Below are 18,757 nucleotides of genomic sequence, written 5' to 3'. Positions count from 1 at the left end.
ATGCACAGTATGACCTCATTGATAACTTGGACATAATTCTTTACCATTTTATCCTCATAGAAAATTGCGTACCTTTAGTCAAGTAATAGGAAGAGTTTGAATTGGATAGTAGCTCTTTTTACAATGGCTGCCATACCAGGAATTGCTAACTCATTGTGGAGTTTAGTCATGCAAAATTGGAGGCATGCTTTTCTTTAGCATTGGTAACATGGAAAAGAAAAAGGAAAGAAAACCAGTATTTCTGTTCTGCTCCAGATCCCTCTTGTCATGCCCTTCTTTTAACCATTGATGCTTCTTTACATACATCCACTGCTCTTTGCTCTGGTAATTCCACAGTCTCCCCTAAAAGTCTCAAGTACTGGCTTTAATTCCTAATGAAGGCTTAGGAACCATCAAATTCTACAGTTCTCACAAAAGCTACACTCATGGATTTAAGGCCTCTGTACCCACTGGTCTACTGGATGTTTATATTTTGGTTATTATATTGAGGTTTTGCAAATACTTTAACCTCTATATTTTAATGCTTAAAATCTACCCACTTTCTAACTTGCTTTGCTTCCTGTTCCCTCTCTCAAGTACCACCATTTACCTAATCACTGACCCCTGAAACTTGACGTTCTTAATGCTTCTCTTTTCCTCAGGTTATAGTATGCATTCACTCATAACATCTTGTTAATTTTAACTCTAAAGGATTTTTTAATTGTATTTGTTCTATCCCTTCTGGTATTGCCTTAGTTCTGACCCCTATAACTTCTCTGGATCTTTCTAATTAGTCTTCCTGACTCTAGTAATTATTTTTTTTTCCTTTTTCTCATATCCCCATCTCATTTCATGTTCCTCTTTTGCCAAAATAGGCATATCTCATGTTAGCCAACTCCATAAAATCCCACGTCCTCCAAGGGGGGTAAAAATCGACATCTTCTTAGTAAAGAAAAAGAGACCCCTCACGTTTTAACTTTTGTCAGTCTATGGGGTCTTTCTGTCTTCCCCACATGCCATTCAGGACACCAGTCACGTCAGGTATTGGCTCCATCATGCCTCCTCATGTCTCTAGGACATTTTGTGGGTTCCCCTCAGTCTAGAAATCCTTCCCCTATATCCTCACTCATTGAACTCCCACTATTTGAAAATTCTGCTCACACGTTTTCTGTTCTGGAAGTCTTCCCCTGTGACCACTTCCCCATGCCACCCATCCCCACTTGACCCCTAGCCTGTGTTAGGTAGCCTTTCAAAGAGCTCTTGGAGCACGCTATGTTTCCTTTTCTCAAAGTTTTTATCAAACCTGGATCATTTTTTATTATTATTATTCATTCACCTGTATTCCCCATGATGCTGTGGATTCCTTGAAGGGTAAGGACTATGTTTTTATCCCCACGTACACAGAAAATGACCCAAAATTGGGTAGAGTACTGTATGAACAAATTAACAAATAGTAAATAGTCCAGATGTCAATGCATCCCTGATATCAGGTAATACAAAACTGGTTCTCTTCACCTTCTTCCAGAAAAAAAAAAAAAAAAGGCAATCCACAATAAATTCTGGTATTTTTCTATTAGACTAAAGATTATAGGGGCATGAGAGTGGACATTATTACATGGCACTCACGATAAATTTGGAATAAATTTAGTAGACATCTCCCTTTTTGGAGGTATGATGTCAAGAGACTCACCAAGGTTTCCTCTTGGCCTTTCCCTCTTATATCGCTCAGCTAGCTACCGCCTCTTTTCCCTTTCCCCCTCATTTCTAGATGATTTCCCTCACAACCATCCATTTCCTTCACTTGAACTGCCTTGACTCTATTCTTCTATTATGTAGTTTTTCTGACGCTACTTGAGATTCGGGCTCAGAGAGGGGGACAGATTATCCATGGGGACTCACTAGAGCATGTCTCCAAAGGGGATCTTACTCTATCCCAGAGTTGTTGGAGCTGCCAAGATAACACTCTCTCCTTATGATGCAAATAAAACCACATTCCTTACTTTTTCGCATTTCAGGTTCATCTTATAAATCCAACCAATGGACCTGCGGTTATTACCAACACAAACAGAGCTTTCACCAGTTTGTATAAATATGCAACTCAACTTTTATTTAAAACATGAAGCAACCCCGACGTGTTTTTCATTTTATTTCATTAACTTCTCCATGTCCATAGGCTGCATGAACTGGTTCAAACTGGAAACTAAACAATCTTAGTGATTTTTGATCCTTCAAGGTGAGAAAGACATGACTACAGGAAGTAGATTATGAATAAGCCTTTATACTTTCTCTTAAATCAGCAAACGAATATCATGTTTAAGTCACAACTCTAATTAGTTGGTTGAGTCATCTGGCAGCAGTTGGCAGAGAAACCCAGGAAAAAATGTACAGTGTGATTTGTGGATGTGTCCAAATATATAACATCAAGTGAGTTTTCAAAACAAAATGAACTTTCTTCTCAGGCACAAGTTGTTCCTTAAAAAAAAATCAGTAAGTTTGAGCCATTTTGAAATCTATTTTGATTTTTTCAGGCTGCTACTAAATTTCATTTGAATTTCCTAATTTCTTTTTCTTGAAAAGTGTCAGGATCTTCCTCATTACTGAATAACTTATACAGGAGAGACAGTCAAACACACACTCTTAATTAAGGGAACCTAATATTGACATGAGTTTTTAAAAGCAGAAAGAGTCCCAGTGTCTATTCAGAGCATACCCAGGAGACGACATGGGATGGTGGGTTTGACCTTACTCATCAGTAGGCTCTCCATCAGTATGTTTTTACGTCAGTAAGAGTACTTTAACATTTGCCCTTGAATTACAGTTATTTGTACACGTATTTTATCTTTTATGCAGAAGGGAAAGCGCCTCGAAAGGATGAGCCACAACTTAATCATCTTTGAGTTTGCTGGAACTGTTTGAGTGGTTAACGTTGTGATATACAGGAGATGTATTTACAATACATGTATTTGGTCAGCATTTGTTAGGCATTGTGCTACCCATCAGGATTGGTAGATAAGACAGAGAAGACCCCTGCCCCCATGGAGCTAACTTTGTAATGAAGCAGGAGACAGAAGTAGACTGTACAGTCATAACGACATATATGTCATGCTGATATCAAAGGAGATTGTCATGATGAGTGTTAAGAGGGCATAGAAAACGGCATACGAGAGAGAGGAACTGGGCTGGGGTCACTTCATAGGGTTAGGGAAGGTTGGCCAAATAAGACCTCCCTGACTAGGGGATATTTGAGAATAAAATACAAAACTGTCATGGTGCCCTGAGCAAAAGTGTTCCAGGTAGAGGTAAGGAAAGTACCCAGAAGTGGGAAAGAACTTGAAGCGTTCTGGAGTTTCATGAATAATGGAGAGAGTGGTGCCAGGTAGTCCAGAACCAGAAATGTGTAAGACCACACAGGTTCTCATAAGTAATTGAAATTGCATAATATGAGTAATTGCAACAGGGTTATATATTTTATAAAGATTGCACTACCATATCATATATGTCATATATACATGTAATAAAAGATTGCATATAACGATTACAATGAAATAGAGGACAAGATTTAAAGCATGGAGACCAGTTTAGAAGCTATAATAGGAATCTGTGAAAGAAGAGAAACATGTCTTGGGTCAGGAGAGGTGGCAGAAAACATATAGAGAATGATATACACTCAAGAGAAAATCTGCAGGGCTTGATGATAGATTACATTTGGGGAGAAAAAAGTGAAAGCATCAAGGATCATTCTTTTACCCTGGAAAATGGATAGATGGACAAGATTGAGAAATGAACAGGTTGTAGACAGGAAGACCACGAATTCTGTTTTGGATGTTTGAAGTTTTCAATACGTAATTAGTCATCTAATCGGAGGTGTCAGGTAGACAGATTCATGAGTCTGAGGCTCAGGGGAGAGTTTTAGTCTAGTGATTGGCATTTGCGAGTGTTCAGCATACAGATGATAGGTAAAACTGAAACAAGATGGATAAGAGGAAAGGAAAGGAGAAGAGAGGAGGGGACAGGAGAGAAGACAGCCTCGGACTCTAAGGAACGATGTCAACGCTGAGGTCCAGGAGGGAAGAGGTCCAGGAAAGGGGACTGGAAGAAGTAGCTGAGAGAAAGGAGGAAACATGTCAAGAGAGGCAAAGGGAGAAGCCTGCTTATTTGTTGAATTGGACAATTCAGGTAAATGCTAGACTGTGATTACTGCCACATATTCCAGGTAAATAAGCATCAATGTTTTAAACCTCTGGAGAGTCTCTCAGGCCTTGATTATACTCAGAGTAACAGCAAAGAAAGAGAAATCTTCCACCACTACTTGTCTGACATTGACATTCTAAAGGCAATTCAAACACAAAATAATCAAAGCAATAAAAATATATATTTACACCCAATTATGCATTTCACCTCCAAAGTAAATATATTTTTGTTGCTGTGAGATATTTTTATCAACAGATAAAAGTGTCGTAGTATGTGCGGGGATGGTTTGACTTTTGATAAGGTTTTTATTTTATCCTAAACAATAAAACCTCATTGTGTTATATTTGCCAGGAGTTTGGGTGACACCTCGACACATTACTATCAATTCCACAGCCGTGGAATTGTATTGGAGTCCACCGGAAAAGCCCAATGGCCTCATTTCTCAATACCGGTTGAGTCGTAACGGAACCTTGATTTTCCTGGGTGGCAGTGAGGAGCAGAATTTCACTGATAAAAACCTGGGGCCCAACAGCAGGTAAACTAAAAGCAAACTGTACCAATTATACAGTTAGATTTTTAACTAACTGTATAATTGAAAAAGAGGAAATCTCCAATGGAAACAATATTAAATTAATTGGTTAACTAATCCCCTCATTCATTAGCCATTCCGTAGCTGATGAGATCTTTTCATCCATTTCAGACGTCAATGAATCAAGTACCTACTCAATAAATTACTCTTCAGAGGACACAAAATTCCTTAAACATGTAAACAGTCTTTCACATGACATGAGAGCATGAAAAATTTAAACTATGTAAAATACACAAAGTATTAAACTTTTAAAAAGTTTCATGTTATCTTCAAAAACATGCATTCCTAAATTAAAGAAATTTAAAGAGTTTTGTTTTACATCAACTACCTTTTCTTCGGGTATATATACTTGCTACACTTTATACAGACATGAATGGTTTTAGGGAAAAAAGGTCCACATAGTTTCAATTCATTCCCATTCACCTCTCAGCAGAGACAAAATGCATCTTAGATCAACAGATGTTTTATTGCAGAGAGTAAAGATCAATTTAGTTTCATTGTAGAGAATCACAGATCAATTTAGAAATATCTTTCTCTAAACATATTTCCCTGAACCTGTTTAAAAATGGGCAAAATTAATTTGAATCCTTTACAATCCACAAGGACACTTCAAGGCTTTGCCGAAATTTTTAAGAAAAGCAATGAATTACTAGAGGGTTAAAAATAAGAAGAGGGGAGGTGAGGCGGGGGAGGGGCAGAAATAGTGATGGTCTAGAAACATTGCTGCCTGTGCTAAGAAAAACAACCAAGTTGGTGCTAATGTTTCTGAATAGAGAGCAAAGAATTTGCAATTTGTCACAAATTTAGGACTAATCAACAAATGGAAAGACCGGCAATCCTGGTTCAATTCTCTCGTGCACGCCCTCATTGCGATTTTCTATTTTTATTTATTTTATTTATTTTTTTATATAGATATGTTTACAAGTTGGAAGCCACAACTGGAGGCGGCAGCAGTTCTAGTAACGAATACATTGTACAGACACCTATACAGACACCGGAAGAAATCCAGCCTCCGTATAACATCACAGTCATTGGGCCTTATTCCATATTTGTAGCTTGGACCCCACCAGGTAATGAAATAAAGTTTTGTGTGTGTGTGTGTGTGTGTGTGTGTGTGTGTGTGTGTGTGTTTAAAACATTTTAGAGGAAAGTAATTAGAAAACTGGAAGTAAGTGAATTTGGTACATCAGAAGGAAATGATCTGTTTCCTGGATAAGTATGAACAAAATAATCCAAACTACACTGTGAATGTAGACGTCCATACCTACATGCATACAAGGATCTAGACAGATACGGATGTAGATTACGTAGATCACGCTATCAAAGCAATACTTTCAAGTACCAGAGCCTACAAATCGGTCTCTTTATTCATATACAGAGGGTACCAAAAAAAAACATATACACATTTTAAGATAACATCTTTTAAAATGTGTGTGCATTTTTTTTGGCACTCCCTGGTATATCCAAGGTAAGTGATACAGGTCCGAATTGCCTTGAATACTCATTTTTATAAAACTTCCTAAATTGGACCATTGGGATTATGGGATTCCCTCTATGTTACGGCAGTGAATGGGGGATTCAGGAAAACAGTGGCCCCTATCTCGCCCCTGTACCTCGGTTTGTGACCAGTTCCGGTAGCAGAATATTGCCTCTGTAATCTGTATAGCGTCCAGTCAGCCATTTAGTTCCTAGTCGGTTGCTTTTGTGGTTGAGAGCAATATTATATTTTGATGGAAGCCTCATGCTCAGGTAAAATTCTGATTGCATTAACACGGTGGAATAAGGATCTTAGTGAAATCTTCTTGCTTTGCTTTTTTTTTTTTTTTGCTTTGTTTTTTAACGTAAAGGACGTATGCATGTAGAGGTTTTGTTTCACTAAAATTTTAAACTTACTAAGGTGTTAAATACACTTCAAAGATAATGTGGTTTTGTTTAGTTTTTTAATCAACGAGTACAGTTTTATTGTTAACATCTAGTCAGTTGAAATGGAAACAGACCCCTATTGTTCCCAACATAATAAGTTCAACATGGAACTGAAAATAATTGATTTGCAGGCATTTGCCCATCACTGGATTCATTCCATAAAATAATTAACAAAGACATATTTTTCATTGAATTGAAAAGTTATTTCTGTCAACACAGGTGATATAGTCATAAAGATTGACATAAAGCCCTAATATGTATAGAGAGAAAAATAACTTCTCATAAATCAAGAATCCATCTGATGTCATAATCTAAGATTGAAGACAAAAGGGTCTTTTTTTGTTTTTGCCAAATTCACAGGAGAAAATCTAAGAGCTTTATAAGTAAAACTAGTAGTAATAATAATAGTAATAATAATAATAGTAATAAATGTTGCTCTAAGACATTAAATGTAAATTATTTCATTCACTGCTTTAAAAAATAAATATACAACAAATTAAAACATGCAGGAATAGTCAATAGTGCCACATGTGTCCTTAAGTACAGTGACCCGCATATAAATCTGAGGACCATTGAGTTCTTGAACTTGGTTCTTAATTTCAGTGGAGAGAAACACAAATCTTCTGCAGTGGAAAATACACACCCTTACATGTCCCTTATGGAACCGATATCTGCTTTCACGGAATAGCATCAATATCTTGTGATCTTTTAGCATATCTCTCCCCTGCATGTTTATAGTGCTGTGGTGTTTTTGTGCCACAAAGGAAAACAAGGCAGAATAGAACCAGTTTAGAGACCAAACTCAGCCTACTGCCTGGAGATTTCTCAAACTCAGACCGGGGTCTTCTACCATCCAAAGTGTCAAAGAACAGTTAAGGGAAGTCAGAATCATAAACAAATTTGATGATTTCCTAGCCGTGTGACCAGGAAGTTGCAGTGTTGATTGCATTACCTGTCATTTTGACATTAGTATACTATTGCTAATCTGAAGACTTCATACTCAGTAAGGATTTAAAACCACATCTTTCTTTTAAGATAGCTAGAGTAGAAGGAATGAGAAAACTGGATGCATGTCCCAGGAATGCCACCTATCAGCTGACTTTAAACGAGTCGTTTTTTTTTTTTTTTCTCTTTGAGTCTCAGTTACCTCCATCTGTAAAAGAAAGATAATGACGGAACCTATGTGTAGAGTTGTTGTAAGGATTAAATGAGGTTGTTTATATAATTGGCATGATCTGTTTTAAAATATTCTATAGATAGTGATGATTATTTTTTGAAAATTATTTTTGCCTTTAATCACTCATTTTCATAACAAAAGTATGTGCTCCACCATTTGCTAGGTCCCAAGGCCCCCATTTCCAAAATGATACAACAGTGTCCTGCAGAATTGGGTTAGTAAATTTTTATGACTTCTTTCAAATTTGCCAGCATTTTGTCATTTTTTTCTCTTTGAGTTCAAGATCGTATTTTTACGTTTAATGTGTAATGTTTCCATTTAGAAAGGATTATTGTGAAATAAAACACAACTTGCTTTTTTAATGTAGCCTTAACACTTGTCTACCTCAAGCTTTACAGAAATTGTTCATTCTACTCCAGCCTAGGGGATATTGTAGAAATGCTTTACACACTGAATCTGACCGTATAACCAATGGTTAATAAATCCATAATATCCAGACCTGTCAATCTTTTAGTTTCAGATGCACAAAATCCATTACAGAAGCCCTGTAATATATGGAAAGATTAAAATCTTAAACTTTTTTTTTCCTGGTGCCTAGGAGGATTTTGAATTCAGTGAACAGGCAGATGATTTTGACTTATGTATAATCTACATTTGATTTTATTGGAAAGTACCTCATGCTGTGTTTTGATTCGGATAATAAAAACACTTTTCTGTTCCTGAGTAGTCACAAGTATATGTTTTAAACAGAAAGAAAACGAAGGTGTTATAACCGGAGGTTATTCATTTGCTCACAATCAACAGCTTTCTAGGTATTTACTCATGCTGGTCCCCTGCTATTACATCACAGGCAGAGCTAAAAAATGGGTCAAACAGTCCATACCTGTAGTTTCCAAACCTGGGCGAACATTAGAATGACCCAGAAAGCCTGTGCAAAGACAAAGTCTCAACCCCAAGTTTACTAAGAAGACTCCTGGGGTGGAATCAAGGAATCGAGATCTTTTTTAGAGCTTCCCCAGATGACTTTGATGTGTTCGGATTTTACTAACCGTGAGTCACACACACCAACAAACGTGCTCTATGACAATAATATGCATTAATGGTACTGGTTTATATCTGCCATTTGTTACATTCCTACTATGTGCCAAACAGGTCGGTAAGCACTTTCCCTGCTTGACCTTGGTTCATTTTTATGTAAACCCTGGGAGACAAATGGCATCCTTATCACATCTCAAAGAGGCAATACAGTACACTCAAGGTCAAACAGCAGAATCAGGATTCAAATTCAGGTCTGCTCTCTAGTAAGAGCAATTCCTTTTTCTCTTTGGCTTAACTCCTAAATTCAAATTAAACTCTTTTTATTGCCCAAAGTTTTTCAGATTTCTGATGGAGTGACTATGTGTTTTGAAGTAGTAGCCCAGAGGGCTGAGAAACAGAATTAGGTGTTGGTGAAAACCAAATGATTGTGGAAGAAATATACTTTCTGCTGGGCATATAACCAGGAAAATTAATTGTGGAAAGTGGAGGATCTCTGATGGGAAACTATCTACGTGGCAATGGTTCTGTCCTGGGGCATAGAGGAAGTAGGAGCATGAATGCTTTACTTAGCATCCCAAAATCCAGAATAAATAGATGAGACTTAGCAAACTAGATTCCAGGTGACAGAAGATTTTAATTAGGTGAGAGAGGGAAAGAGTCATTTCTCAAATATCTCAAAAGACAAAGCAGTTATTCAGAGATTATTTTAAAGCACGGTAGACATTTTCTTACCTCCCAGGCAAATCCTGTTTCACTTCATCTCATTATTACTTGTTGAATGTCAGTAGTAGTGCTATCAAAACACTCCAAGCTTTAGAAAATAAAGATTTCAATTCATCTTTATCATTTGTACCTGTAAATAAGATGATATGCAAACATCATATCCTTATGAAATGTTGGCTTAATTAATTAATGGAGAAACAAAATGGTAAGCTTCTAAAATGTATCATTCAGGTAAATATAAATAGGTTTTGAATTTTCTGCTATTTAAAGTTATTCAAACACTTCATTTTGTATAGAAGCCCACCTCTCCCTCGACACTAACTCAACCCAATACTCACATAGACATTTCTTCTTTCAAGACAAACAGGACACATGCACATATTTTCCAAAGATTTTATGTTGTCTTAATTTTTTTCACCTATTTTTGAAAAGGTGAAATATTTCACCAATATTTTAGAAAAGGAAACATCGGTTTCTATGTAGAATGCCCCCCTCCCCCATTTAACTCAGAATAAGAATGGAGCTAGATATCCCTGCTGTTTGAGAATCTAAACATTCAAAAATATTTCAACTCTGAGGGTAACATGAGTCTTTCTAATTTATCAAAGTAATGCCTATAGTCTGAACTATCTTAGCGCTTAATCATGTTCTAATTAACAATGACCATATTGTTGCATTCAACACACACTTTTTCTCACTAAAGATGCTAAGTTATTTAGGTTTAGTGCATAACATCGAAATACTGGTGCTTTTCTTTTCACATTTATCTTTGAACCAATTCAAGAAAAGAATCGGCAACAATTCTTCTATTGAGAAATCACTTCAATTAATATAGCTTAAGGATATAAATGCCCTTTATTAATCAAGTTTTGATTGAAGGGTAATTAATCACAATATGGCCTATCTCCAGGCTTTGGGGTTCTCGGCATTCAGTGGGCTCATCAGCTAGATCAGATACTATCAATTTAAAGCCAAAATTGGCATGAATATTTCCAAGGAATTTACATTGCGACAATTGGGGTGATTCCACCTTACCAGTTGTTTCAGGTTTCTTACCCGTGCAATCACCAAGTGCAAAGCCGTGGAGTTTCAGAAGACAAGTAAAACTCATTTCAGTGATTTGTGGTTTGTTTTGCATTTTTTATGAGAACACTTAAGTTCTACTCTCTTAGCAAATTTCAATAATTATAGAATATAGATCTTCAGACCTTATTCATCTTATAACTGAAAGATCGCACCCTTTCACCAGCCTGTGCCTATTTCTCACATCTCTTCAGTCCCTGGCAACCGCCAAAGTTTCTATGATTCAACCTTTTGTTTAACGATTCCACATGTAAGTGATACCATACAATATTTGTCTTTATCTGGCTATTTCACTTAGCATAATGCTTTATAGTTTCATTCGTATTGTCACAAATGGCAGAATTTCTTCCTTTTTTTTTAGTCTGAATGATATTCCATTATATATATATACATATATATGTATACCATGTTTTATTTATCCATTCATTCGCTGATAGACACTGAGGTCATTTCCATACTTTGGCTATTGTGAATAATTCTACAGTGAACATGGGAGTGCAGGTATCTCTTCAAGATAATGATTTCATTCTCTTTGGATAAATACCCAGAAGTGGAATGGCTGGATCAATAGTAGTTCTACTTTTAATTGTTGGAGGAACCGCCATACTGTTTTCCATAGTGGCTGCCCCAATTTACATTCCCACCATCAGTGCACAAGGGATACCTTTCTCCACATCCTTGTAAGCATTTATCTCTTGTCTTTAGATAACAGAAATCCTAGCAGGTGTAAGGTGGTATCTCGTTGTGGTTTTACTTTGTATTTCCCTGATGGTTAGTGATGGTGAGCAGCTTTTCATGTACTCGTTGGCCATTCGCATGTCTTCTTTGGAAAAATGTCTATTCAGGTCCTTTGTGTATTTTTAATTGGGTTATTTGTGTTTTTTTTTTGCTATTGAGTTGTATGAGTCCCTTGTGTATTTGGGTATTGAACCCCTTATCAAACATATGACTTTTAAATATTTTCTCCCCTTTCATAGGCTGCCTTTTCCTTTGGTTTATAGTCTTCTTTGTTGTGCAGAAATTTGATGTAGTCCCACTTGTTAACTTTTGCTTTTGTTATCTTTGCTTTTGGTGTTTAATAAATTTATCTTACTTTATTAACTTAGGATTTGTATTGGACATTTTTCTAAGAGATTAACACATATCTCATTTAATGTTCATAACAACTTGTAGTAGGTCCTATTGTTTTTCTCTTTTCTATTTTACTAATGAGAAAAGTAAATGTTTATATCTTAGCTATTTTCTCTAAGTGATTTATTGTATAGTGTCAGAGCCAACCCATAGAGTGTCTGACTCCAAGTTCTGTGGTAAAAACCACCGTGCTATATTTTCTCTCTATTTCTCTCTGAACAGTGCAGAAAGCAAATTATTTTTTTTTCTGGGTTCTACTATGACACAGTTCAAAAGCTAAAAAAATATTGCTGTAGATATAGAACATATGAATGAAGACAAAGTAATTCTGGGGCAGTCCATCCAGTAACCCAGTAGGGTAATTTTATTTGTATCTTAAACTTTATTTACCTTTGGGTAGAATGATTCATCTAGTCATTTTGATTAATGTGAACATGTTTACTGAACCTCACGTAGGGGCAATGCATGATGCTAGACACCCTGAAAGTTATAAAGAAGAGTGAGACAGCACCCTTCTTGTCAAGTAAACTATCCAGTAGAGAAGTGCACGTAACATGATAATTATTATACAAACTATGTAAAATGTCCATACAACTGGTATGCATTTGTGTTCAAGAAGGTCCTAATTCACTTCCGTACCCCCAAAAGGGCATAACCAAGTTATCCTTACCTATACAAAGGAGAACTGAGGCTGATTTCTTAAAAGCATTATGTGAAGCACATCCGGTAATTTTGAAGCAAATGCAGCTGTCATGCGAATTCATAGTTTACCTCTTAGAATTGCTCCTGCTCCAGCTCCTAAAAAAAGATTTTTAAAAAGGATTATGTGATTGACTGTCCCATTGTAAAGAATGCACCTGCTGTGAAATAAATCCACAGGGGGAAAAAAAAGTTGAATAATTTAACTTTTTTATTTGTAAAGATAATCAGGGTTTTTCTGATTACATCTTAACTTCATAAATGTTAAATAACCTATCAGCATCTAGTTGTTGTAAATTATGAAAAGGAGCATTGCGAGGAATATTAACCAACGGAATCCTTGTTCTTTAGTGAACAAGAAAATGTGTTATGGCAGCTTGTCATCGTGCGACTGGTAACTTTGACACCAAATAACAAAACTGCCATTTGCACTTAGGGTAAATTGGTTCACCGGAGCTTCTAGTGCTCCTTTTGGTCTGACATAAATTTACGAACTCGGGAACTAACCAAGTCGTGTGGCTTCCCAGCTGACTTGAACAAATACGCCCATTCCATCTCATGTAATCATCAGAATACCAGGGGGCTAGGTCGGTTCTGACTCATTGCAGATGGCATAGGGTGTGCAGGGACTCACAGGGCTTTCATGTCACCGTCCTGTGAATGATGACAGTGGAGGGGGCCCTCTTTCCTAAATGCGTGTCAGTGTTTGTCATTTTCACAGCTTCAAGGAGCATTTTCTCTTTCCACACCTCATAGGTGTATGTAAAGGACATTTGTTTCTGATTAGCCGGGAGAAATATATTTTCCAGGTTCACGCTTTAGCTAGCCATGTGTAAACCTCAATCAAGATTATGTCTATGTTTGAAGTTGGTGGAGGTGCAGTTTTGTTCCCTGACCCCCTAGGAGTCCTGTCCTTTGAAAGAGAGAAGTTACTGGAAGCAGACCAGCAACTACAGTAAAGTGCAACCTCGGACAAATTGAAGGGAAGAGCACTCTAAATTACTGCTGAGATTGAAAAAGAGACTATCTTCCTGAGCATACAACTTGATCATATGGAAGTATATTTAAAAAAATAAAAGTAGGTAATACAAAATTGTTAGTAAAGGTATTTCCTAGAATGAATACAGCATTTATTTGCAATCGAAATAGCAGCTTTATGTAAAATTTGGGCTCAGAAGTGTTTGAGGGCACATGAAAACATCATCATATTGTGGGGTGTTTTTTTTTTCCATTTTTTTTCAGTGTCATTTAGTTTTACAGCGATGTCTATCATTTATTCAACACTTTCTATGTGGTAGGAATGCACTAAAACGCTTTATGTACATTTTCTAATTTAATCATTACCGCTCTTTATGAGGTGGCTATTGGTACCATCACTGCCCAGATGAAGAGACGGGCATTCATAGAGTTCGGTAATTTACCAGGGACAGACAAAAGGCGGATTTACCAGGAGCAGAGGAGGGAGCTGATCTGTTGGACTGCTTTCAGTGGCTTGTCTAAATCAACAAGAATGATGAAATCTTTTTCAAATGTGTGCTTGTCAAACTTTTGTACATGGTCTACCCTAGGAACAGATAAGGCAGAATGAATGTTCATTCAGTCCATGGTCATTTATTGAGCTGTGATTTTGTGCACAAATCTAGGCATTGGAACTACACCGAGGAAGAGAATAAAGTCCCTGACTTTATGAAGTTGACATTCTAGAAGTGTTACAGGAAATCATGTACACAGCTGTGTGCAAAACAGGAATGCAGGGAAATTGTTATTCTTGTGTGTCACTGTTGCCACCAGGCAATCACTTTAAAATGGGTATCCTTATGTCCTGTCTCACGTTTTCAATCGAATATGTGCCTGCCATCATGGTTCTCTTCCTAAAAAACAGGTTACATCATGTAAGTATCTTCAAAGTCCCCTTGTTGCTTAGGATTTATAAAGCCCAAATCTCATGAAGAGATAATTTATAAAATTTAGAGGTCACTTGAGCTTGAGAGTGAAGAAAGCAGAGTCTACTCCAAGAGTCTTACTCTACAGGTCTTACTAAGGCTGCGGGAATCAGGAAATGGGGAGAGGAAACCCTACCAGAAGGACAGGTTTGGGAGTAGAAACTATAGTAATTCTGTTTTGAGCTGGTTGAGACTGAGGTCTTGGTGTAGTTGGCTCTTGAAAATACTGACCTGAAATGAATGGGAGATACAAACTGGAGATAAGACTTTAGGAATCAGTGCTAGAATAACAGTAATACAAGCTACTAGGACAAGTGCAACAGCCAGGTTAACTAGAATGCTCTACATTTAAAATAAAAATTCTCAGTCTGGGTTCAACACAATCTAGCACCTTTCCAAAGGAAGCAGTTGATCGGTCTTTGTAACAATGACCAATAGTTCCTCATTCCTACAGAGACATCTCCTTTTCATCTGTTCCACACAGATTCTTGAGCGTCACTATTTTGTACTAGCCCTTCTGCCCTTCATCTATTAGGGCTATATTTACAAAAAGCAAAACCACATTTTAGTCTTTAGACCTTCTCACTCATGGGTTATTGAGGCCTGTGCTGTAGATTGCATTGTTTCCATAGCAAAGATAAACTTAAGTACTGCAAAGGTAAATAATTAAACCCACAAAGGTTACGAGTACCAGATCAATGAGAAAATTTAGTGTGAGACGTCATTATATATTTTCATTCAAGGTCCATTTCTTCTTGAACAAGTGTGTGTGTTGTTCACGACCACATACAATGTACTGGCATTTAATTCTATGGATAGATTGTGAAGAGGCTAAAATGACAAGACCTTCTTTGTTTAGGAAGCATTGTGAAAAATGACAGTTTTTGAACTCAAATTTCATATGTATTTAGATCCATAAGTCTCACTGACAGAGTGGACTGTCCTGACTCAATAATTAATGCACTGGGGAATCTCTAGGTGGGCTATGATTTGGATACTTTGTGGGCTATTATGTCAAGAATACGTGTCAGACTGGACGCGTACACAATGCCTACAGAGAAATTATTGTCACAAGCAAAAGTGGTGTTTTTTAATGTACTTGAAGAGTAAGTGAGCCTAGGAAAATATATATGACACTATTTCTAATTGTCTCATATTTTTTAAGAAGTGAAACGTGCCCTCATTTTTATTGGCCTGTAGACTATGTGTTTGAATAGAACTATTATACTTCATTTGTGTTTTTTTTTAAAATGAGTGATGCCCATTTCTTACTTTTGAATTATGCATTCAAATATTTTTTGGCTTAAGTTTCATACTGTTATTAATTGCTATATTAAGCCATAATATACCTTCAAGTTATAAAAGTTTAAATACACGTTGTTCTTAAAATACAAACATTTGTTGACTATTCTGTGTCGCATACACCTATGTCTTTACTCTGTTTCTCTGTCTTTGAAGGGATCCTCATCTCCAAAGTGCCCGTGGAGTACAATGTCTTACTCAATGCAGAAAGTATAGCATCTCTCACCTCCTCTGTTGGTCATTGTCGATCCACTGTTCTGGAAAATTTGGCTCCATTCACACAGTATGAGATAAGGATACAAGCATGTCAAAATGGTGAGTCTTTCAGACACTTGTCCTGGGCTTTTATAAGAAAGTATTTTATTTAAAAAATTCCATTAAAAAAGGGAATCGATTCTCCATCCAAATACAAAGATGAACACTTCCTTTCTTATTTATATTGGACTGTTTGCCCAGAATATCAGAGCGTAGCATTGAGTGAAGCATTATGCATCTCTGCACATTAAATCATAAATATTTAAATGTATTGAAATGGTGGTATTGCAAAGTCTTGTTTTATAAGGCCCTTTAAAAGAAAAACACCTCGATCACATAAAGAAATTATTGGTAATATAATACAAAATGTGTTTTACAAAAATGTCATAGAAAATGTAGTCACGTTGGTTCTGTTTTAAGTTTTATTCAGGAGGAGGATGGCAGGGAGGGAAGACGTTATTTAGAAGTTTAGTTACACACACAGGATCATACATATGTATTTTAAAGTACTTCCGTGAACCCTGTCTCAAGTACATAAGCTGTCACCTTGAGTGACATGGTTTAATCTAGTGGTCAGTGAAATCATCATCTGTGTGGTTGTCAAGAGGTGCCTCTCTCACACCCTTCATCCTTCCAAATGTTGTATAATATATAACACGATTGCTAAGAGAAGAGGTGTAACTCATATTCGTGCACAAAACATGTTGTTTCACCTTAGACCAAAGAAGTGTCCCACCTTGTATTCGACATGTGGAACTTCTGTGTGACACGTCTGTCCTTGGGACTGTCTGTTTCCGGATGGGTACTAGTTCCCATGGAGATGGTTAGGATGAGGGGCCTGTGATTTTGCTGGGCTTCCTTCCGAAACTGTGAGTCAGTGTGTCCACTGCCCTCCACAAACCAGACCGAGGACTTTTGGTTTGAAGGGTAATGCTGTCCCTGATCAACATGGAGATAGCTTTAAATTAAGATTTTCTTGATTTACATGTAAAATCAACTTCTGCATCTCTGTGTCCCTAAAACTATGCTATGAAGACCCCATATCCTTCAAGTGAATTGTTTGATTCCTGTGTGCTGAGAGGTGGTCATTACTTTAAAGTATTGGCACCAAAGAAGCTAAGAGTATGAAGACGTGCATGTCACATACTTGAGAAAGTCAAGCGCATTATCACGCTGGCAAGAACGGCTGCGATAAATGCGAGAAACCTCAGTACAGAAGTACAGAAGCTGCATTGCCTATGCCTATATAAATACGTGTGGTTAATGGATTTTCCAAAAACGGTTCCCTACTCAAACATTCAAATTTGTAGAGATTTACTGTACTAGTCTAAAATGTGTGTACAAATGTGTATCCAAAAGTTCAGCTAAAATGATTTTCATGATATCCTTAGCCTTCTGTGCACGTGTGTAACTCTTTTCCCTCTTTGACAGATTACTAAAAGTCTCAATTTTTTTTCAAGGAAGTTGTGGAGTTAGCCCTAGAACATTTGTGAAAACATCTGAAACTGCCCCAATGGATCTAAATCCCCCCATTCTTAGGGTGCTGGGGGCAGCTTGCATACAGGTTACATGGATGCCACCTGAAAAACCAAATGGCGTCATCACCAACTACTTTGTTCACAGGTAATAGTGACGATTGCTATTATTTTCAGCTATTGACAATGTATACTATCCCAGGATTGTGGAATCAAATACATTGTCTGTTTCCATAAGGGGATGGATGGGGATTCATGATTTTTGAAGCACCTAGTGTGGACTAAAATTGGTGCTGGAAACGGTGACACATTATGCAAGGAAGAAAGCCCCAACTGCCATGTGACATTTTTATTTGAGCTCTGTTTGAAAGGAGACCCCATAGTCACACAAGCCTTGCCTTTCATGTGGCAGGGCCTCTAGACGCTCACTGACCAAGGGGACATGGTCCTTCTGGAAGAAGAACCAGGTCTTGGATGAGGTTCCTGCTGTTTCTCATCACCTACCATGTGCACATTGGAAAGGCTTTCGCTCATCCTCAAAAGATGGTGCTTTTCATATGTGGGAAGAGTGGCTCCATTCTGCAGTTCCCCTTCTGTTTTATTGTGTTTCCACTCAACTGGCTGATGGTGTTAACATAGCTTCTTTTCACCTGATGTGCAGAGTTTATTAAGTGTATCCACCTAAAATAAAGGAAACGGGGAAAGGAGAGGGAAGAGGAAGGGAAGACAGTGAGGAGTGTGTGTGTGTGTGTGTGTGTGAGAGAGAGAGAGAGAGCACACACACGCAAGAGAGACACTGTGGGCATTTTGGTTTGAAATGTATTGCTGTCCTTGATCCAGTCTTTGCCTGGTCAATATGGGCATAGCTTAAAATTAATGATGTATTTACATAAATAATGAATAATGAAGGAAAAGAGGAGGATGAGAGGGAGGGAAGAAGAGAGAGACGGAGGGAAAAAGAATGAGAAGGGGAGGGAGAGAGAGGTTGAGAGAAAGGGAGCTGGGGAGCGAGCGAGAGGTGGAGACTGAGAGGAGGGAAAGAAAGTAAGCCAAAAACAATCAAGGAGGCAAATGGCCTGTCTGCTGATAGCTTGCTGTCTGTCTTGGCTTGCTCAGGCTGCTATAGCAAAAATACCATAAACAGGGGGTCTTATAAACAACGTTTATTCCTCACAGTTCTGGAGATGGGAAGTCCTGTTAGGGTCCGGAGTCAACCCCTCCTCAAGTGAACAGAAGTCACACGATAATG

At 37.5% G+C, this 18,757-nt stretch overlaps 1 protein-coding gene across 1 annotated transcript in view; it reads left to right on the top strand.

Annotated features, from left to right (window-relative positions):
* Positions 1 to 18,757, top strand: part of USH2A (usherin) — a gene marked incomplete at both ends in the record, with an annotated part of 554,530 nt that overhangs the window by 460,034 nt on the left and 75,739 nt on the right. The window contains 4 exons of the mRNA XM_081039194.1: positions 4,522 to 4,705; positions 5,672 to 5,829; positions 15,935 to 16,093; positions 17,494 to 17,656. Of these exons, the coding sequence (XP_080895320.1) occupies positions 4,522 to 4,705; positions 5,672 to 5,829; positions 15,935 to 16,093; positions 17,494 to 17,656 (664 nt within the window). The remainder of the gene's footprint in view (positions 1 to 4,521; positions 4,706 to 5,671; positions 5,830 to 15,934; positions 16,094 to 17,493; positions 17,657 to 18,757) is intronic.

The sequence above is a fragment of the Rhinolophus hipposideros genome, assembly GCF_964194185.1.
Source record: "Rhinolophus hipposideros genome assembly, chromosome: 26".
NCBI classification, from domain to species: domain Eukaryota; kingdom Metazoa; phylum Chordata; class Mammalia; order Chiroptera; family Rhinolophidae; genus Rhinolophus; species Rhinolophus hipposideros.
The sequence above is the reverse complement of the archived record's forward strand: the minus strand, read 5'-3'. Positions and strand labels throughout refer to the sequence as shown.